Raw genomic sequence first — 22,791 nt, 5'->3', positions numbered from 1 at the left:
ACCACCACACACTTGGCCCCCTGGTTGTAGTGATGCACTCACCACCACCACCACTCACCACCACCACACACTTGGCCCCCTGGTTGTAGTTATGCACTCACCACCACCACCACCACACACTTGGCCCCCTTGTTGTAGTGATGCACTCACCACCACACACACTTACCTCTGTGTAAGTACTATTAAGGTACCGAGTTGGTGAATGTGTCAGTGTGGGCATTACGTTGGCGAGGTAGTGCTTTATGTTGTGAACTATTGAGTCGTGTCGTGGTGGGTATGCCAGGTGAGGCTTGGGACACATCTTGAGAAAGTCTCAACCTTCCCCTCAGTCGGCTGGGACAGCCTCAGGGAATCCGCCAAAGAGGGACACAAGTACCTTCATTCAGTGGTATCCGTGTTAGTGTAGCCAGACCTAGCTTACCTCCCTCCCTCTCTCTCTGCCACAGTCTACCTCCTCTGGATTGACCGCAGTGACCCTCCTCACGTCTCAGCACAACTCATACCAGACCCTAACATCAGCGATAGCTCACTGTATGGCATGTTATGCTGTGTGTTGTTCCTGGAGTCACATACATGTGAATTCCTCGCTTGTGAAATGAAAACCGTGTTTACTTTTCTTTCAGCTTGAAGTAGATGACAGATACGTACATGAATAGGTATATTAACTCTGGCAGGGTGAATAATAATTGTGTAATTATTTTGCACACACACACACACACACACACACACACACACACACACACACACATGTGTGCGTGTGTTTATGTGTGTTTCATGCCAAGAGCAGTGGCCGCAGTGAAAGCCGTAGAAGAGAGAGAGAGAGAGAGAGAGAGAGAGAGAGAGAGAGAGAGAGAGAGAGAGAGAGAGAGAGAGAGAGAGGAGCGACCTGTCGGCGGACAGATATGTGATGGTTGACGAGAAGTGACAGCAGTAGAACTGGTCAGACGGAGGGGGGGGCTGCCAACCCCCCCAGCAGAGGGAGGAAGAGCCCATCCCAGGTATGAGAGCAGCACTAGTGAGGAGGCCTCCCCAGCAGAGGGAGGAAGAGCCCATCCCAGGTATGAGAGCAGCACTAGTGAGGAGGCCTCCCCAGCAGAGGGAGGAATACTTGCCTCGAAGGAAAATAACTGTGGTACCTGTACGGTGCCCCTGAGATTGTGGGAAGCAGATTTAGTCAATGTTCATCAGACGTGGCTTCCAGGATAGTGAGGAGGATAGGGCCGAGTACACAGGGTTTATGTTACCTCAGAGTTGAAATGTAGTAGTAAGATTTTCAAGGATGTATTGTCAGGTGTTGATATTATATATAACTGGAATTAACGTAACGCACGATTCTCCATTCAGAGCTGCTGCAGAGACCAGAATTAAGTGAGGAAATACGTTCAGTGGGAGAGAGAGAGAGAGAGAGAGAGAGAGAGAGAGAGAGAGAGAGAGAGAGAGAGAGAGAGAGAGAGAGGTGGGGGGGGGGGGGGCAGATATCCGAGTGAGGACAGGGGAGAAATGTGAGTTGAAGGATGACGGATGGGAGTCTCTGGCGTGGTGACGAACAAGATTAGAATATGAAGGAACGAGATCATTTAGGTCGAGAAGAAAGAGCGCAGGCGACAGAGTAGAGCCCTGGGGAGCACCGCTCCTGACGAGATGAGAGGGAGAAGCCTCTCCATCAACCACGACCACGATGTAGCAGCTAGAGAGGAGATCAGAGTGGATTGGGAAAGCCAGGAGAAGGAAGTTCGACAAGCTGAGCCTTGGACCACCACTCTGTCAAATGCAAACTCCTGGTCTGCGGAAAGATTTTCTTTTCTACAGCTATGACGTCATGTGTGTGTGTGTGTGTGTGTGTGTGTGTGTGTGTGTGTGTGGGTGGGTGGGTGTTGAGTGTAAACATGAGGCAAGCTGGAGGAGAGGAGGGGCCGTGTTGTCATGAGAATTCACAGAGGGTTCCTCAGACATCCGGGCGACACACTGAGAATCCTCTCACACCTCGATTGGCCGGGTGTGCGTACCCCGCCTTGGTACACTGTCTTGGGGGAAGATGTGAGGGGCTGGGGTTAGGTTCCCGGAACACACTCAGGGATGTCAAAAAGACACACCCTCCTCCACCCTCCCCAGGCAGGCAGACTCACATGGAGGTGGAACGCATGTGATTATATTCCTGTGGGTACAGATGGAATCATATAGACACACGCACAACCATTCTTATATGTGTGATTGTACATGTATGACTGTACATGTATGATTCTCCATGTATGATTGTACATGTATGATTCTCCATGTATGATTCTCCATGTATGACTGTACATGTATGATTCTCCATGTATGACTGTACATGTATGATTCTCCATGTATGATTGTACATGTATGATTCTCCATGTATGATTCTCCATGTATGACTGTACATGTATGATTCTCCATGTATGACTGTACATGTATGATTGTACATGCCCACGTATGAAAGCTGGGTCACGGTAGCAGACGTCGTAAGCCCTCACGTGGGTCGTGGCTGGTGAGCTGGTAGTTACTTATAATGACGAAACACCTCCAGGCGTCTGGCGTGAATGTTCCCAGGGTCGTATTTCCCATGCAAACTCTCCGTGTGATGTGCTTTGAGGCAGGTTTATCATCCGTTATGTGATTATATATATATATATATATATATATATATATATATATATATATATATATATATATATATATATATATATATATATATATATATGCACATTTCAGGTAAAGTAGTTTTCCTAAGATTTTGAAACTGTGAGCGTAAACCATACATGTAAACTAGGTAAACTGTGAAACACTTGAACTACTCTTCGTACGATTCTTAAGTAATTTGTATACCTACACAGTCAACAGAAATGTATATCTTGGTAGTAAACCCATAGGTATACCTCGACAGTGCTCGATTCTGTTGAAATGTTTGAATGTTTTCAACGGTGCAGTCTCAGTGTGACGTGCACACGAAGACACAGCAGTAGTAGTATACGAGAGAGAGAGAGAGAGAGAGAGAGAGAGAGAGAGAGAGAGAGAGAGAGAGAGAGAGAGAGAGAGAGAGAGAGAGAGACATTAGCAGTAGGGGGTGATGATGAGGAGCCAGGTGCGTCTCTCTACATAATGGAAGTAGGTTTTTTGTTTTCTATTAATACCCCTTACTGAGGTGGCTGTGTTGGTGGTGACGGTAGGTGGTGGCAGGGCAGGGGGTCGTGGTGGTAGGGACAGGGTGTGGTGATGGCTGAGAGCGTTCAGATGGAAATAGTCAAGTGCGTGTGTGTGTGTGTGTGTGTGTGGTGGTCATGCTGCTGTAGTCATGCAGATGTGCAGCGTGACTGTCAGAGCCAGACGCTGCCCGACATGAGGTATCGCCGTCCCATGTCGTCCTGATGAAGCCAGTACAGACAGTCTGGTCCAGCTGTAGTGTGGTAGACCAGGAGACCACGAGGAAATAAACACCTGCGCTGGACGTCCGGCACACATAGGAGGAGGGACACCGACCGTATGAGTGAGGGAGACTGGAGGAAATAGGTGAGGAAGACTGGACATGGGAAGGAGGAAGAGGAGGCGGAGAAGGAGGAGGAGGAGGAGGAGGATGCTTCAAACGAATTATTGGAGCATTTACAAGAATATAAACACTTGACCCTCCATTGAGAGAATCATTGAGTGTAAGACTGACCAATCACTGAGTGACAGAACACACACACACACACACACACACACACACACACACACACACACATTCATTGAGCGCACCAGTGAGAGAACCAGAAATATATCTACACATTTAATGCAGCTGTGAAGGGCTGCCAGACATGTCAAGGGGGACAGACACAGGCTTCGGGAGGTTATGGGGGGATTATTTGAGGAGAAGGAGGAGGGAGGAGGGAGGGTATGAGACTATCTTATAACGATGCGAATTTCCTGCCAGGCACTGCAACCGGATATGCCTGGCGCACAGCTCTCCGTGCTTGCTGGGTCGTGGTGGTAGGGGTGGGTGTGTATGGGAGTGGTGGCTGGGGTGGCAATGCGTGTCGGCAGTAATGTTGGCGAGGGAGACAGCGGTGTCGGTGTTTGTGATACTGTTGGCAGTGGTGGCATAGTGCAGGCACGCGAGGGGCGGGCATTGGTAGAGTGTCTTGGTGGGATACGTGACGGGGATAAGGTTAAGGTTCCCGGAACACACACACACACACTCAAGGATGTCAACAGACACACCTCCTACTACCTCCCCTCAGGCAGGCTTACCTGCAGGTGCAACGTGTAAATATACATTCCTGTGAGTACAGGCAGATACAGCCATACTTATATACTTACCGCCTTACTTATGCACCTGGTTGTACCTACTCACGTATGCCAGCTGGGGCACAGTACTGGACCGAGGACGACTCCTTCACGTGGCATGATAATATCTCTCTGGGTCTCGAGGTCCTCGACAGTAAATTAGCCAGGATGGAGTCGGAAGGAGGGCGTAGGTTCGTGCGATGCAGGAAGGAGTCATGGCGAGCTGTGGGAACCTGTGCGAGTGACTGGTAGATCCAGGGTGGCTCAAGGCCTGGCCTGGTCGGAGGGACATCTGTCAAGGGTAGTTTGTGTTGTGTCAGCACGTGTCTTCAGTTTACCTTACGTTGTCTTCTCTCCCCACAGCTCAGGTTGTTGGTCGACCAAGCTGTTGGAGGGAGCAGCGCGCAGGCCCACGGCACTGCCCTAACCTGGCTGGTACTGGCACGCGTCGTAAACATTTATCTAGGGGCTTCCTAACTTGCCCCACTGTACATCTCGTAGTGTTTCTGATGGCTACAGGCGATGTGTTAAACAGTGTTTGGTCCCGGATGTTCGTATCGTGCGGTTTTGGATTTCCGTCAGGCATGGGGTCGGTCGTGCCAACAGAAAAGTGTTACAGAGTGTAGGTAGGGAGCCGTGGTTTGTAATACTGTATGGTCATGAGGAAGAATATAATAAACGTCTCCCGTCTCTGCCCCTCAGGGGGTATAGCCTCAGTGAGTCCAGCCATTCTCAGATCCATCACCTCTTCAGTGAAGGATATTCGTGTACTTCCTAACTCTGCAGTTTCGCCCGCCTTGAAAGGTGATGTTAACACACGGCAAAATTCTGTCGTGAGCGTAATAATCAGTGCCTTGAACATCGTAATCATTTGTTTCTTCTGCCATGAAGGTCCGTTCCTTCTTATGTTCGCTGAGGATAAGGTTGTACGAAGCAAGTATGTGAGGCGCTGCTGACGGAGAGGTGGGCATTTTAAACGGTGGGCGTGAGACATCTGTTCAAGATGGGACCCTGATAGGTCGCGTGTGTGTGGTTAAAAGGGTGTAGGATGGAACGTGGCGTAGCATGATAGACGGATGAGGGAGGGCATGATGGCCTGGCTTTTCATCTGACCCTTAGAAGTCGAGTCACAGGCCGGGCTATTATACTGAAGGGTCGTACTGCTGTGCTTAAGGGGTCGTAACGTCGTGCAGAAGGGCCGTACCCTGGGGTTCAAGGGTGGCAGGCACTGTGAGAACCCTCGGTATCGTTGACCAGTAAGTCGAGCTCACAGTAGCCCCCCCGTGGAGAGCGACGGACATTGGCTACCTGCCTTACGTTGGACGTGTGGCCCCGGCCACATGGGCGGGCCAGAGGTTTCTCATACACACTACAAAGGAGGTGGCCGCAGAATGACGTGGTCTTGGGGGATGAGCGGGCTGGTAGCTGCTACTCATGTAGACTACGGAGGATGTAGGCCAAATATAAATAGAAGGAAGGGTGTGGGGAGGTGAGCCAGCCCGGCTCTATATATACCGCTTGTGTTTGTGTGAAGTTCTGCAGTACAGGCACCACCCCCACCGCCACCACCATCAAATGCCACTACCACCACTACTACTAGTGCCACTAATACCACCACGCCTGTACAGGCCCTTATTACACCTGGTACGGCAGAGATAGATAGTTTTCCTTCGGGAAGTAAGCCATACACATTACGGCGGGTGGGAGGTGAGATTATTAGCTTAGGGGCGTGGGGAAGGGGTCAGGGGGTAGATGAGGCAGGGAGGTAGTCCCGGGCTAGGTCAGGGCCCGAGGCTACCAGTAGTAGTAGTCGGTATCACCCCCTGGAATATGATCGTATTCTCAAGAAATAAAAAAGAAAAAAACTGTACACTCGAGCACTTAACCCCCAACCCTCCTCCCCCTCTGGCAGAAGGGTCGGCCTGGACTGTGAACTGAATCTCAGAAAGTTTGAAAACTCGACGACCTCGCGTCGCCCCCCAGTCCACAGAGGAGAGGGAGACCAGGGACTGTCTCAGGCTGAATTACTGGCCCGTAAGTACTGACGTCAGACATCACTCCAAAGTTCGTGAGAGATGATTCGTTAAGTTGGCAGACTTCATGTGGAACCAAACGACCGACATGATTCAGGAGAGAGAGAGAGAGAGAGAGAGAGAGAGAGAGAGAGAGAGAGAGAGAGAGAGAGAGAGAGAGAGAAGAAGGGCGCCTCGCTGAGCACTTTGATGACACTACGGTAAGGTTATAGTGCCGGTAAGGAAGGAACGGGATGATGATTATGTCATGTACGCAAATTTCGTGAAGGCCTTTGAGATGTCATCACGGTGTCTTAACGCACAAATGGCGTCAAACGGAAGTAACTGGAGATGCGGGAAGATGGATACATCACCGCTGAAGACACATAACATACGGATTCTTAAATTGGAACAATTTTCAAGTACCTCCAACGGCAGGCAAATCAGTTCTTGAAGGACCTGTGTTTGCACCTCCACACTATCTCTCACTTTCTTGTTGGAGAGACACCAACACGACCCACGCTTTCATCACGTCCTCTGCAGACGATAATATAATCACTTTGGAAACCTCATCAGCACAACATAGACAAACTGTACAGAATACTGGACGGGAACGTGCATGATCATGTCTCGGATGGGCAGTGGTAAATGACTTCGAAGTTATGATGTCTGATGACCCAACCTTCGAGCATACAACAGCTGCCTCCTCCCCGCAGGCTGGGTGGTAAGGACCTTCCAGGTGAGGGAGGTAAAACTGGTGGTAAGGCTCATCAAGAGGCCAGTGCCCCTCCCCTGTGCTAACACCAGCTTTTAGCGCCAGGTTTTGATTCTGAAATTTACAAGCCGCTGGGAAGGGCTGTGGGAGCTCTGGGTTAGCTTGTACAGAGCGCAAACCGGAAAAAAAAATAGCATGATTTAAACGAAGAAAAATATTCTGGAGGCCATATTTCTCAGTCTGCGTTTGATGTTAGGGCGGGCGTATGGCAAGCAAGGGTTACGTCAGGCCAGGCTCGGGGTATGGTAGGCTAGGCTGGGGGGAATGGCAGGCCAGGCTGGGGGTATAGCAGGCCAGGCTGGGGGTATAGCAGGCCAGGCTGGGGGTATAGCAGGCCAGGCTGGGGGTATAGCAGGCCAGGCTGGGGGTATAGCAGGCCAGGCTGGGGGTATAGCAGGCCAGGCTGGGGGTATTGCAGGCCAGGCTGGGGGTATAGCAGGCCAGGCTGGGGGTATAGCAGGCCAGGCTGGGGGTATAGCAGGCCAGGCTGGGGGTATAGCAGGCCAGGCTGGGGGTATAGCAGGCCAGGCTGGGGGTATAGCAGGCCAGGCTGGGGGTAGCTTGACGACCTTGGGTACCGGGAGAGGTCTCGAGAGGTACGTCCACAAGGCCGCCTGCGCATACCTCTCACTCCCTCTCACTCTTCTGAACTCTCGCTTCCTCTCTCTCTGTCTCTCTCTCTCTCTCTCTCTCTCTCTCTCTCTCTCTCTCTCTCTCTCTCTCTCTCCTTCCTCTCATCCTCGCTCGCCCTTCCTCCCACTCTAACTGTGGCCTCCCCTCCAGGTACCCCACCGTCAAACCTAACACGAGCGTAGTAATTTTCTCCTCCACCCGCCATATTTCCACCCAATTTTCTCACTTGTCCTTCATCATTTATTCTCCTCTGTAATTCCATTCTTCTCACGTATGGGAGACATTGTGGCACGGAGCATGCGTGACACGAGGAGGACCACCAGCCAGCGCGCGTGTACATCCTCCCTGAACCTAACCTTTGGGACCAGTTGACCAGCGCACGTTTCACTCGCGGTGTGTGTGTGTGTGTGTGTGTGTGTGTGTGTGTGTGTGTGGCGGGATGTCTTGGCTCGGGAGAAGATTCTCGAGGCAATATCATGGCGACATGAACATGCATTGTGTTGAAACGTTTCACGATATAAAGTCAAGGTTTAGCACTGTTACCCAGCTCCTCAGCACACACAGAGAGAAACACCAACAGATGGCAAACACAAGTTCCGCTGAGTTAAGGAGACCCGTTGAAGCAAAGGTTACGGACGCCTCAGTTTGAATACCTTTGGTGTATTGTAGAACAAAACAATAATGAGGGTCAGCTGGAGCAAGAGAAAATATCGATCGAGCAGCAAAGATTTTGTAAAAAGAAAGCAAAAAAAAAAAAAAAAAAACATGCGTGTAATATGTTATACAAAAAGTACGTGAATTACAGTGAATCTGTGCATGTCATAGTTCGACAGTCAGAGTACTTTATTCTTTATCTGTGATTGATTATTAATTGGTCTCTTTTGTTCAGTTATTCATATATCTCTCTTCCGGGCCTCAGTAAAGACAAGTGAGGATCACACGCGGCGCGCCAAGTATATACCGCTGGTATTGTAGGTTTTGATTTCAAACCCACCATCATATTTGAGACGTCATGCCTCTCTGATGGTATCTATCATCGAGATTTGTTAACATTAATGTTTATCGACACTAACGTAAAGTTGAGTACCATTATGTTCCTCTGTCTTGTACATATTCCTTTTTATACCATTTTTTTTTTATATATATATATAGTTTGGTAGTTATTCTTCCCCCACATAACGTGATATTAAATGTACCTTCCATTCAGTCTACGTAACCCAGTACCTAATCTTTACCTCTGTATTCTCTTCCGTGATGGAATCTTTCTTGTTCTTCCTGGCGGTGGATTTTGAAACATTTTGGTCGCTGGCTGCTGGAGGTGATGGCCGCATCTACCTACCTACAGTCGTAGCTGGTCTTCGTCTGAGCCAGTGACTTGTGGGGTCAGTTTAGCTAACAGGCTGATCGAGTCTCGAACCGGAACCCTCACTTACAACCTCTCACCCAGGAATAAAGTCTTTGTGTTTATTGTTATTATTTTACTCGGGTGTAAGTTCAAGCTTTGTAATAACTGGGTGATTGGGGTAGTGTACGTGGGTGTAACCCATCTGCAACACCCACTGTCAGCTGGGTGAGGGTTGGGGTGTCCTCACTTACACCATAGCAAAGCATCTCCACCAAGCAGTTGTTAAACATTGTGCGTCGTCCAGGTTGTATCATCACATGTAGCCATCCCAACCCAACCCAGCTCAGCTGACTCTGGTAGTGAGGGGGTGTTGACTGGGATGTTGGTTGGTTATGCAGGGGATGGTTGTTGGTGGTACTGGGGGTGTTGGCTGGTAGTGCTGGGATGTTGGTTGGTGGTGGAAAGGGGGAGGGTTGGGGGTTGTTGGCTGGCGTTGCTGGGGGTGCTGGCTGGTGGTACTTGGGGGGGGGGGGGGGGGTATGGCTGGTGGTGCAGGGGTGTTGGCCTGCAGTGTTCGGGGGTGTTGGTTGTCCGTGCTAGGGGGGGGGGGGTAGTGCAGTACTCACGTGCATTGAGGGTGGGCAGTAGGGCAGTGGAGGTCCGGCCTTGTTTACGTGGTGCCCGTTGTAAATCTGGCGCTGCCTGGGGCAGGAGTGGCAGGTATGCCAGGAATGCCGGGCCCGCTAAACCCCCCTCCCCCATCCCTCTCCCAACACCACCACCCACCACCACGCACCTTCGTCACATCCCGCCAGACTTCGCTCCTTGCCACCACACCCACCCACACACTCTAAACACCACCGCTGCACCACTATTCTTCCTTCTGTCTAAACAACGCTCCTTCCTGGGTCGTGTGACCCCTTCTTGCAAGGGGTCAAAGGGCGTGGAAGACGCGGTAGATGTGCACAAAGGCTGTGGGGGGACACACCAGATGCACTCAGAGGCTATGGGAAGATGACAGTTGCACTTGAGGGAGTTTTAAGCATGGCAGATGTACTCAGAGAGCGAGGTGCGGGGGGGGGGGGCGTGACAGTGCACTCAGAGAGCGTAAGGAGCGGGACAGATGCCCTTCATAGAACTTTAGGGAGCGGGACAGATACACCCAGAGGACTTAACATGCACACAGAGAGAGTGGAGGCGTGGCAGATACACTCAACGTGCGTTTTAGGCATGATAGATGCAGTCAGAGGGTGTGGGTGTGTGGCATGTACTCTTTGAGGGCGTGATCGGCTTGGCAGATGCACTCATATGGTATGGGAACGTGTAAGATGCACTCGAGATAGTATAGGGGCCGTGGAAGATGCTCTCACAGGGCGTGGGGTGGGTGGACGAGGCAGTCGAGTTTCCCCAGCATAGTTGACCGGCCGTGAACACCACCATTCGCTGGTAGAATATAAACACAATTCAGCTTGGGTCATTGTTTAACTTAGATGAAGCGGGTTGTTAGACAAGTTCGTACCTTTATGTCCAGCCTCATGATCCCATGACCCATGGCCCGGTCTCATAACCCTGAGACTCAGCCTTATGTCCCATGGCACAGGCTCGTGATTTGTGACTTCCAGGTCCGTTACCACAGTCCCCATGACCTTTGAGCGCCGTCCATCTTATGACTAGTAGCATGTTTTCCAATGGATGTGACCTACCCGTGTCACTTGTGAAGAAATTCACATGGCATTTGGTTCCCTCGGCACTGTGGCACCTTCCACCCTGGCATTACCCAAGGTCGGCTTCAGCTTGGCACTACTTAGGGATCTCCAACTAGGTGCCACCTTGGTGACCTCAAACTTGTGTCACTACCTACTTCACTTTCATCCTGGTACTACACATGTCACAGCCAACTCAGCACTGTGCAGGTCATCTCCAGTTTGGCCATACTCAGTTCATATTCAAATTAGCACTCCCCAGGTCACTTCCAACCTCGCACTTCCCAGGCCACCTCCAAACTGACACTCCCTAGGCTCCAGGCCATCTCAAACATGGCACTTGCCAAGAAGCAGGCCACTTCCAACCTGGCACTCCCCATGCACCAGGTATCCTCTAACCTGGTACTTTCCAAGAGCCAGGCCACTTCCAACCTAACACTCCTAAGGCACCAGGCCACCTCCATCTTGGCACTCCCCAAACCACTTTCAACTTTGCACTTCCCAAGCACCAGGCCACTATCAATCTGACAGTCCCCAGATGCCCAGCCACCTCCAATCTGGCACTCCCCAGGCACCAGACCTCTGATCCTGGCACTCTCCAGGTCACTCCAAATGTGACATTCCCCAGGCACTAGGCCACCTTCATGCCGGCACTCTCCAGGCCACCACAACCTGGTGCTTCCCAGACACCAGGAGGTCTCCAACCTGATACTACCCGGGCCACCTTCAGTCTGGCTCTCCCCAGACCCAGTCTCCTTTCCACTGACATTATCTGGTTGGGCTGGAGGGGATTTAACTTGTTACCCAGTGCCCCCCACCCCAACCCTTGTCACTCACATCTACCTAGCACTACCTACTCCCCATTTCTCTTCCTTTTCTTCCTTTTCCACCCTGGCGTGCCAAGATAACTTATTAATAATGTTATCAGTATAACAAGGAAATACTCTGGTCCCTGAGCTTTGGTGTTCATGAGCTTTTTTTATATTTTGAGAAACTGTGTGATAAATGAACATAGCAGAGAACCCTTGAGCATAGTGGTACAACACTTGGGTATGATAGCCTGGAATTGACCTTAGCTTTAAGGACCAGGTCAAAGGTGAGGTTATCATACCCAAGGGTCATATTGCCATACTCAAGGGTCATACCACTGTGTCCAAGGATTGCACCATCATCCTCAAATGATTGACTTATGAAGGTTCTAATAACAGATGTTGTGATCCTTAACATGGCTTTTTGATGAATTTTTAACATCAGGAATTGGTATTTGCCATGGGGAAAGCCAGCTGAGGAATATTTAGTCATAGGAGTTCTCACATAAGGCAGAGACACGTAAGGGATGTAAAAGGAATGGCCTGGTACGGAGTATGGACTTGGTGCATTAGGCATATGTGGAACTAGTAGCATTAGAGGTGATTTTTTTTTTCAATCTGATAATGATTCACAGATATTAAAACCAGTCTTCCTTCCAAAATCACACATGTTTGAAATGGCTGCATTTTGGAACATGTCTCCCAGACAAATAGCCACTTTTAGAACTTTGAGTTGGGGAATTGCCCATTGTGGAACTCCCACTCATAATAACAGCTTTATTTGATTCACAGAAATAGCTTCTCCCAAAGAACAGGGGAGAAAGAATACCTCCAGCATACCTACTTTGTGTTTTAAAAAGCAACTAGAAGGCTAGGAATGAGAGGCTGGAAATGTCTCTTTCCAAATTACTAAATCACTTTTAATGTTAGGAAAAGAAAGAACAGAGTGAAGATTTTCTTCTCAAAGGCTTCCCCATCCACCACTGCCCCCCAAAAAAGGAACAAAGAAGGGGGCCAAGTGATGATATTCCCTCAAAGGCTCAGTCCTCTGCTCTTAATGCTACCTTGCTAATGCAGGAAATGGTAAATATGTATGAAAATATATATATATATATATATATATATATATATATATATATATATATATATATATATATATATAGCTGTCATGTGTAATGCATCAAAACCACAACTCCTTCTCCACATCCAGGCCCCATTACTGATCCTTCAAACATACCCATAGACAACTGTTTCTCACTCCTTAGCAAGATAGGATCAGAAACATACATATATATTCACTTTTTGTCATGCAATATCAACGGAAACCAGAGCCCACCATCAACAGCCAAGCTTCACAGATTTTTCTGTGGTTTACCATGACTGCTTCATATGCCCTGGTTCAGCCCAAATTTCCCACATACCACATCAGTCCAATGCATTCTTTCCCATGCATGCCACTCTTTTCCTTAAATGAATAAACATACTAATTTTTATGTATGATTTATTTCATCATGCACTGTATCTGTAGAATAATATGAAATATTAAAAAGTAGTCTTTTCACATGAATGAATATGTGTATTTTCACTTGAATGAGTGTGTGTATTCCCAGGATTTTTCAGTTCTCCTGTATTGTACCAGACTTCACAGACCTTTCTAAGATGAATTTTCTTCTTTTGTGAAATTTTTTCTTTTTTCTACTTTGCAGGGTGTGATGGAGGAGGGTGAAGAAATGTCATCACTATAGATACCCACAACAACAACATGAGCCACACCACGATCAGGGTAAGTGATCAGGTTGAAGGATAACAAGCTTAGGGTAGGTGATGAAGCACTTACTGTTAGTGGTCAGCCACTTGTGGTCATGTTGAGTGTCATCAGGCTTGTTACCACATCCAATTTGAGTGTTATAGATGATGTATTCATGATCAGCCAGTAACTGAGTATCAGTGATCATGAGGAGAATCTGGTAAGTAACAGTAACTAGGAAAGTGTTGCTAGAAGCCTTTAATTGATACATGGATCAGCCTTTGTTATATTGTGCTTGGTATGTAGCAACAACAATCAGGGTGTTTTACATATACCATCTACTGTCAAGGTGAATGTTTGGTTTGTAACAGCTGCATTCATGCTAAGTTAGGCATGTAGTGGTCATAGTCCTGTTGCTGATTTTCATGTAGACCCCCAATCCATCTTCCTTTCACTTCCTCCTTTTGATTCAGCAATTCCTCCTCCTTACTTCATACTTCAATATTTCTGCTCTTACATCCACCTCTTTCCTTTTTCACCTCCTTCTAATATAGTTTCTTATTATCCTGAAACTTTTCACTTAACTTTCCAAAATCTTCAGTTTTATGTTGCATATTTAGGGTACAGTTCAGTTATCTAAACTGTACTAACCAAATAAATTACCCCAAATGGAATAATCTTCTTGATATAGATTCTCTTGTAAGGCAAAACCTTATTATTGAATTCATCCTCTTGAGGGCCTAGGCAATACTGTATATGAGAATAGGCAGGTTACATGAGAATGGAAATATAATGTTTTACTGGAGAAATTTAAAGCATCACATGAACATTCTAAAAGTATCGGGTTTCTGTAACTATCTTTAATTCCAAATTCTAACAAATAGCAAAGATTGAAAAAGTGCATAAAATAACTTGTAAATGATGTACCTTTCTATAGTTTCATTTTGAATTATTTATTCAGTATGATGTCTAACTACTCTAAGTTTTGCTAGTTTTTGCTTATGAGCAGCTTTCTTTCATTCTAATTCAATTAAATTATTTTTAACAAGGATTGAAAGTGGGCCAAAAAGTGCCATATTAATCTTGCGGATATTAGTTACTACAGCATGCATTTGTAATGGGAGACATTAGAGATTATGGATACATCAAGTTTCTGGTTAGTTTGATGTAGAAGGACAAAGTTTTTACCATGTACACCAAGATGACATTTTCTGGTAAGGATGCATGTAACAGTACTTTTGTTGGCTTTCTCTTTCTCAGTGACATAGCACTCACTCTTTATGAAAATATTCTTAAAGTAACATATGTTCAGTGAACTGACTCTGGTCTTTGCTGTACATGCACATGATGTTTATTTACCATGTATCATATAATTTAGGTGCCCATTTTCAGCTAAGTTGATGGCCTCTCTTCTTAAAATTCTTATTTCAATAAATTTGTTTGGAATGGGTATATGTATTCTAGCTCTTAAGAAAGAACCAGTCTATGTTCTCAGGGAGAATACAATTTGTTGATTATAGATTACTTAAATACTTTTTCTGTCCTGCCCTAGGAACCCCTTTTATTGGGCTCTCACAGCACTTAAGAAGCTGGCCATGTCCATCAGGTAGAACGACAAGGCAAAAAGTGTGATGATGTGTATCTTTGGGGGTGTGTGCACAGGAAAGTTGAGGAGGAAGTGCTCCGTGTCTCCATTTTGGAAGCTGGCTCTTGGCCATCAAGGGTTTTGTTATGTGTTGAACTGATGTTTATAATGCTGGAGAGGTGAGTTGTGTCAAGAATGGCAAGAAGAAAAGGTAACTTATCCGGAGAGTGGAGTTTCAGATGGCTGTAAGAAAAAAGGAATGGTGTTTAAGACTGGTTTGGAGGGGCAGTTGTTTAGTGCTTGTCAGCTAGTTTAGTCATGAATGTATTGTCACTGTTGTATTTATTATGGTAGGATGGATTTATGAGTTTGGGTTGGTGAAGTGTGGGGTAGGGGTAAGTTTTCTATTCTCACTTGGGGTTGGTGGTTAGAGGTGAGATAGTATAGTAATTTTGTTTTGTTGTGTAGGTATTGAATGTTTGTGGGTGATTGACAGCCATTGATTGTTCCAAGTTCTGTTTTGTGTGGTTTGTAACTTTTTCTTATGTTTTCTTTTGACTGGGGAGGATAACTTGGCAGGTGAAGCATAATTTAGGATGTAGTGGATGAATTGCTTGTAGGGATGATAAATTCTTTTTCGTGACAGAATATGGTACAGTACCAGTAAGTGTTCTGAGGGCATTTATTTTATTTCTGATCATTTTGTTGATGTTTGAGGTGTGGGGAGTGAATGTCATATGTCTCATATGTGCTACCTAGCATGGTCGGAGTGTTGTCGAAGTAAGTGGACTATTCAGTGTGATGGGAACTTGCAAATTGGATTCATATCTGCCAGGGGTTAAGTGGGTGATTGTGGATTTCTTTAGGGATGAAGATATTCTATTTTGAGCAAGCTAATATGTGGCCCAACCCACCCACATACACATGTATATACATTCACGTCCACACACATATACATACCTATACATTGCAATATATACATATATTTACGTACACAGACATATACATATATACACATTTACATAATTCATACTTGCTGCCTTTATTCATTCCCATCGCCACCCCGCCACACATGAAATGACAACTCCCTCCCCCTGCATGCGCAAGAGGTAGCGCTAGGAAAAGACAACAAAGGCCACAATCATTGACCAAGAGGATATATGTGTCAGAGGTGGAGGGAACAAGGAGAACTGGGAAACCAAATTGGAGGTGGAAAGACGGAGTGAAAAAGATTTTGAGTGATCGGGGCCGGAGGGTGAAAGGCGGGCAAGGAACAGAGTGAACTGGATCGATGTGGTATACCGGGGTCGACGTGCTGTCAATGGAGTGAATCAGGGCATGTGAAGCGTCTGGGGTAAACCATGGAAAGTTCTGTGGGGCCTGGATGTGGAAAGGGAGCTGTGGTTTCGGGCATTATTGCATGACAGCTAGGAAGTGAGTGTGAACGAATGGGGCCTTTGTTGTCTTTTCCTAGCACTAGGGGGATGTTATTCCATGTGTGGCGAGGTGGCGATGGGAATGAATAAAGGCAGACAGTGTGAATTGTGTGCATGTGTATATATGTATATGTCTGTGTGTGTATATATATGTGTACATTGAGATGTATGGGTATGTATATTTGCGTGTGGGGACGTGTATGTATATACATGTGTATGGGGGTGGGTTGGGCCATTTCTTTCGTCTGTTTCCTTGCGCTACCTCGCAAACGCGGGAGATGGCGACAAAGCAAAATAAATAAAGTTAAGAGTAAATGTGAATAAGAGCAAGGTTATTAGGTACAGTAGGGTTGAGGGTCAAGTCAATTGGGAGGTGAGTTTGAATGGAGAAAAACTGGAGGAAGTGAAGTGTTTTAGATATCTGGGAGTGGATCTGGCAGCGGATGGAACCATGGAAGCGGAAGTGGATCATAGGGTGGGGGAGGGGGCGAAAATTCTGGGGGCCTTGAAGAATGTGTGGAAGTCGAGAACATTATCTCGGAAAGCAAAAATGGGTATGTTTGAAGGAATAGTGGTTCCAACAATGTTGTATGGTTGCGAGGCGTGGGCTATGGATAGAGTTGTGTGCAGGAGGATGGATGTGCTGGAAATGAGATGTTTGAGGACAATGTGTGGTGTGAAGTGGTTTGATCGAGTGAGTAACGTAAGGGTAAGAGAGATGTGTGGAAATAAAAAGAGCGTGGTTGAGAGAGCAGAAGAGGGTGTTTTGAAGTGGTTTGGGCACATGGAGAGAATGAGTGAGGAAAGATTGACCAAGAGGATATATGTGTCGGAGGTGGAGGGAACGAGGAGAAGAGGGAGACCAAATTGGAGGTGGAAAGATGGAGTGAAAAAGATTTTGTGTGATCGGGGCCTGAACATGCAGGAGGGTGAAAGGAGGGCAAGAAATAGAGTGAATTGGAGCGATGTGGTATACCGGGGTTGACATGCTGTCAGTGGATTGAATCAAGGCATGTGAAGCGTCTGGGGTAAACCATGGAAAGCTGTGTACCATGGAAAGCTGTGAGGTATGTATATTTGCATGTGTGGACGTATGTATATACATGTGTATGGGGGGGGTTGGGCCATTTCTTTCGTCTGTTTCCTTGCGCTACCTCGCAAACGCGGGAGACAGCAACAAAGTATAATAAAAAAAAATATAATAATATATATATATATATATATATATATATATATACCTCGCAAACGCGGGAGACAGCGACAAAGCAAAAAATATATATATATATATATATATATATATATATATATATATATATATATATATATATATATATATATATATATATATATCTGTTTCCTTGCGCTACCTCGCAAACACGGGAGACAGTGACAAAGCAAAATACATAAATAAATATATATATATCAAATAATTTTTTTTTTTGTAACCTGGCTTGTGAGGATTTGTTTTTAGTTCTGGTATGCAAACACATATCCATGCCTCAGAAACTTTCAAATTCATATTGTTGCTCTCTGTGAAGCATCCAACCTTTAACATTCCATGAATGTACAGTATCTAGAAAAGTCTATAACTTCTTGAACTGTGTTGTGAGATGACAAATTTATTACTTTTATAGGTACTGTATTCATATCTTTCACTTTACCCACATTTACACCTATTGATATTTTCACAAAACAATATATTATGAACTTGACGATAAGTAGTTGTTAATGTGCTGATTGGTTTTTCTTCATAAATAGCTCTATGATATCCACTGCCTTCTTTTTCCTATAACCACTGTGTATGTCTAATTGTATGTTAATTGTTGTATATTGCCCTAAGATTACCATTCTTATGACTGAAGATAGAGGGATTTACTGCCTTCATTGAAAGCCAGGTAGCTGGAATGTTTTCAGGAGATACACTCAAGTTGAAGTTTCTTGGTTACAATAACATTTATTAGGATGCACTTGAATATATGCAAGTGCAGTTAATATTCTGATCCTTTACTCTGATAACATGTATTAGACTGCTTCACTGTGTGACAATGTAATTATGGGATGGCACAGTGGCTTAATTCATCTGTTACTGCCCTCATCCAAAAGTTATGTTTTCTGCATTATGGTACTGGAATAAGCTGGGATATAGCCATCTGTACCTTTTTTCCCCCTCTCTGAGTGCCATTTTACCTGAATGTTGTGTATAGTGATATGCTTCATCACAGAAATATGGTCAGCAGCCAAGCATTGCACAAACATTTTGATATTGTTATCTCTTTGGATCTGGTACTTAATTGGTTGGTTTTGCACTGTGTTGGACTTGATAATACTGTACTGAGCAGTTACATGTTATAGATAGCTATTTAGCATTGTAGTCAGGCAAATTCTGTTGTTGCTGTCCTATTTGATTTACAGCCTGTGAGTACTTGGATCAGTGTTTGTGTTGCTGACTTATATGTTTGGCTTGAGTGTATCTCTCCTCTAAGGTTTTTAAGGACTAGGACTGATTTTAAAAGAAGACAATAGTTTTACATAAAATTTTGCTTCACCTTCAGTTATGTTGAGCAGGCTCTTGAGGCGTCAGAGACAAATCACCAAGAGGTGCCTTACGTGAGTGACTCTTTACTGAACCTGTCTTTCATACTCACTATGCATGTCAAAAGTGATGCATAATTTTGGGTAAATGTCTCCTTTGTTCATATACTCTTATTATCTTTTACAGAGAGAGGTATTGATAATGAATAGGATCAATTTACATGTATAATTGCACGCAGTTCAACCATATATTTCTCTACAGAATTGTTTTCTGCATGTTTTTTATAGACATTTCTTTCTATTCCTTTGATCTTTCATTGGGAAGAGTCCATTATAAGAATACTGTAGTTGGTGCCTGCAGCTTGTTTATCCTAGTTGGTCACTAATGAAATTTATTTTTTTGTATATATATATATATATATATATATATATATATATATATATATATATATATATATATATATATATACATATACATATATATATATGATTGCTTTAATGCAAATGAGAAATTCATGTGTATTATTGCTAATCAACTTGAGCTTTTGTCAAATACTTATTTGCTACCTTGTATATTTTACATACAGCATTCTTAGTCTGCAGCATTTTTGCATTAGGTAAGTTGTTGGTGTCCTTTTTAGGCTGATGTGATCAGTGAATGGCTTTGAAGGAAAATTGAAATATGTAACTAATTTATAAAGGAATGCTTGATGAGGTTAAGATTTACAGCTTACCATATTTCTAAATGTCTTTAAGTTAATTCACAATTTATAAGTCTAGGCAACTCTTAACTTTTCAGATATTTATCAATTTCACAGGATTATAGGAATATATTTTTATACATCAACTGATTTCTCAAGATTTAGTGAATTAACACAGTGGACTGAGTCACTATTCATTTCTATGAGAATCTCTGTATGCTATTGAATATCATGTCTTATGAGAACCTTGTGGTGTTGTCTCTTTTATTTCATGGGAAATATAGATGGTTTACATATTAGTGAGTATCTGTTTGTGCAGTTTGGGAAGGGAGTTTTACTTGTGTGGAGCCCCATCTTTTAAACTTTCTGTTGTTTTGTAAAATCTTGTCAACTTATTTTTACTCCATATTTACAGTTTCCTCCCTCAGCTAATTCCATGCAACACCAACTCTTACAATAGAAGTATTTCTCCACATATTTTTTAATAATATATATATAGTACTCTGTTTCATGCTTTGACATATTGTCATTCTGGAATTTCCCAGTATTGAAGAACTGCTTTGTAATACCACATAAGATTTATTCAGGACCGTGTAAATTGTTTTACTCCTTCCCCTCACTTTTTCTCTTTCCCAGCATGGGTTACATCATGGCCATTAGCTTTTCTCTTACTTCTGGTACTGTCTTTTTTGCCTGTCTCAAGACCATCTCAGCAGGTGTATGTATGCTCTCAAGTAGGGCAACTAAACTGGTGTTGCATACTCTAAATTGGGTCAAATATATATATATATATATATATATATATATATTTATATATATATATATATATATATATATAGAGAGAGAGAGAGAGAGAGAGAGAGAGAGAGAGAGAGAGAGAAATGGCAAATAGTATGAAATATATATATATATATATATATATATATATATATATATATATATATATATAATTTTTTTTTTGTCGCTGTCTCCTGCGTTTGCGAGGTAGTGCAAGGAAACAGACGAAAGAAATATATATATATATATATATATATATATATATATATATATATATATATATATATATATATATATATATATATATATATTTATATACATATATCATTAATACTTTTTTGATCATCTTCATGTTTTTTGTATTTGAAGGCAATTTTGATGCAAATAATTTGCCTCCTCAAATGCTTAAGAGGCAGTTGACCTCATATGAGTACTCTTCACACTGGAAGTAGTAAACCTTATATGAGAATTAATTCATGAATTGGCTGCCTCTGCCTTATGGTGAAATATATTGCTACTGATACTTTTGGTAGCATCCCACATACTGTTTCCACACACTTTAGGCCAAAACTTCTTCCCTATACTGGTCAGTATATGTAAAGATGTCAAGAACTCCTTTACAAAATTTATGCCCTTGTGTTTTGCAATACTTGTTGAAGTTGTATCACTCTTACAAGATAGAAGATATTACTGATGAAAAGTAGTAGAAATCATATTTGTCAGGGACAAAAACACAAAAATACCACAAATTTTACTTGGTATGACTTAAAATACTCATGGAATACTTCATATATCTGGCAGTAGTAAAGCAAAAGTTAAAGCACACAGCAGTCTTAAACAGCATCTAACCTGGTTGAGTTGTGTCATTTTATTTACAAAATTATATTCTAGTCAATCATAAGATCAAAGTTTAGGAGATATGTTTTGTATTATTTTTGAAAATTTGCCTTTACTGTGCTAGGGAAATTTTACAATTGACTCACTGAAGGGTTAAAAACTCTCCTGATGTGATGTTTTGGAAAAATTCTCCTGATGTGATGTTTTGGGAATGTCCTTAGTATCAGACTATTCTCCAAGTCCCTTTCACATGGTATATATGATTAGGCCTTCTTTCACTTTGCCTCATCATCTTCACTGAACTTCATCATCTGACATTTACTGTCATGGCATTGAACTTCATCATTTTTATATCTGACCATAGCTGGAATCTGTTACAGTCTCTCCAGAGACTTTCACAACTCTGAAGAAACCTAATTCTCTCATTGTTTTAGAATCATCCAGAAACATATTTAATGCATGATTCCAGTCCTTAAGGGAAATAATTTATGTTGACCATGAATAACAGTAGCCCTAAGACCAAGCTCTAAGAGATCAAACTGATCAGTCCTGTCCAGTTTAAGTAAGTGCCGGTGACATGCATCCTTTTCTTTCTTGCCTGCAGCTCCAAATTTTTTTATCAACCTCTTGGGCAATATTTATCAAATGTATTTTTGGTAGTCTAAGATTACACAATCCACCCACCCACCTCTTTCATCTAGGATAGTGTTCACTCTTCATAGATGTCCTAATTTTTTTAAGCTTGACCTCTTCCTTTGAGCTGACACTGCATCTCATATAGGTTGTTTTCTTTGCAGATATTTGTTTGTGGCCTGATTACCTTCTTTAATCTTTTACACACTGTACTCATCATAGATACTGGCTTATAGTTAAGTGCAAGTTTTCTAATTCATTTATTTGTTTATCTATTCATTTGTAGAAATGGAAAGGACATTTACTCTCTTCTACTCTCAAAGGATTGATTGCTTCTCACTTTACTTTTTTAGCAACAGTTCAAATAATGATACTTAATTTCACAACTGTTCATCAGATGCCATAGCAAGGTATCGCCAAGAATAGACAACCAAGCCTTAGGGGAAAAAATCCTTGCTTGGCTCCTTCTTATGTTTCCTCTTTTGAAAAGCAATGATTCTGGAGGGGGGATTTCCACTTTCCTAATCTTGCCCCTTTAGTTGCCTTCTACAACATGTAGGAGATACATGGGTCATACTCTTTCTTTTGTATCCCTAGGGATGAAATAATGATTGTAATGGTAGTACTATTACTGGAGCATTGAAAATTATATGGAAAGAGAAGTCAGAAAGCAAAATTGGGTATGTTTGAAGGTATAGTTTACCCAACAATGTTATGTGAATGTAAGGCACAGGCTGTTAATGAGGATGTGCAAAGGAGGGTGGATGTGTTAGAGATGAAATGTTTGAGGACAATATGTGGCATGAGATGGTTTGATTACTTCAGTAATAAAAGTGTAAGAGAGACATGTGGTAATAACAAGAGTGTATTTGAGAGCTAAAGAGGGTGTACTGAAATGGTTTGGGTGGTTGGAGAGAATGAGTAAGGAGAGGTTGACAAAGAGGATATATGTGTCAGAAGTAGAGGGGACAAGAGGAAGGGAGAGAGG

At 43.8% G+C, this 22,791-nt stretch overlaps 1 protein-coding gene across 4 annotated transcripts in view; it reads left to right on the top strand.

Annotated features, from left to right (window-relative positions):
* LOC139754032 (tyrosine-protein kinase CSK-like) overlaps positions 1-22,791 on the top strand; it is a 135,205-nt gene that overhangs the window by 92,407 nt on the left and 20,007 nt on the right. For all 4 annotated transcript variants that reach the window (XM_071671008.1, XM_071671009.1, XM_071671011.1 and 1 more), the window contains one exon: positions 13,262-13,338. In XM_071671008.1, the coding sequence (XP_071527109.1) occupies positions 13,318-13,338 (21 nt within the window). In that variant the 5' untranslated portion in view covers positions 13,262-13,317. The remainder of the gene's footprint in view (positions 1-13,261; positions 13,339-22,791) is intronic.

Source organism: Panulirus ornatus, chromosome 16 (genome assembly GCF_036320965.1).
Source record: "Panulirus ornatus isolate Po-2019 chromosome 16, ASM3632096v1, whole genome shotgun sequence".
In the NCBI taxonomy this organism is placed as follows: Eukaryota; Metazoa; Arthropoda; class Malacostraca; order Decapoda; family Palinuridae; genus Panulirus; species Panulirus ornatus.
The sequence above is the reverse complement of the archived record's forward strand: the minus strand, read 5'-3'. Positions and strand labels throughout refer to the sequence as shown.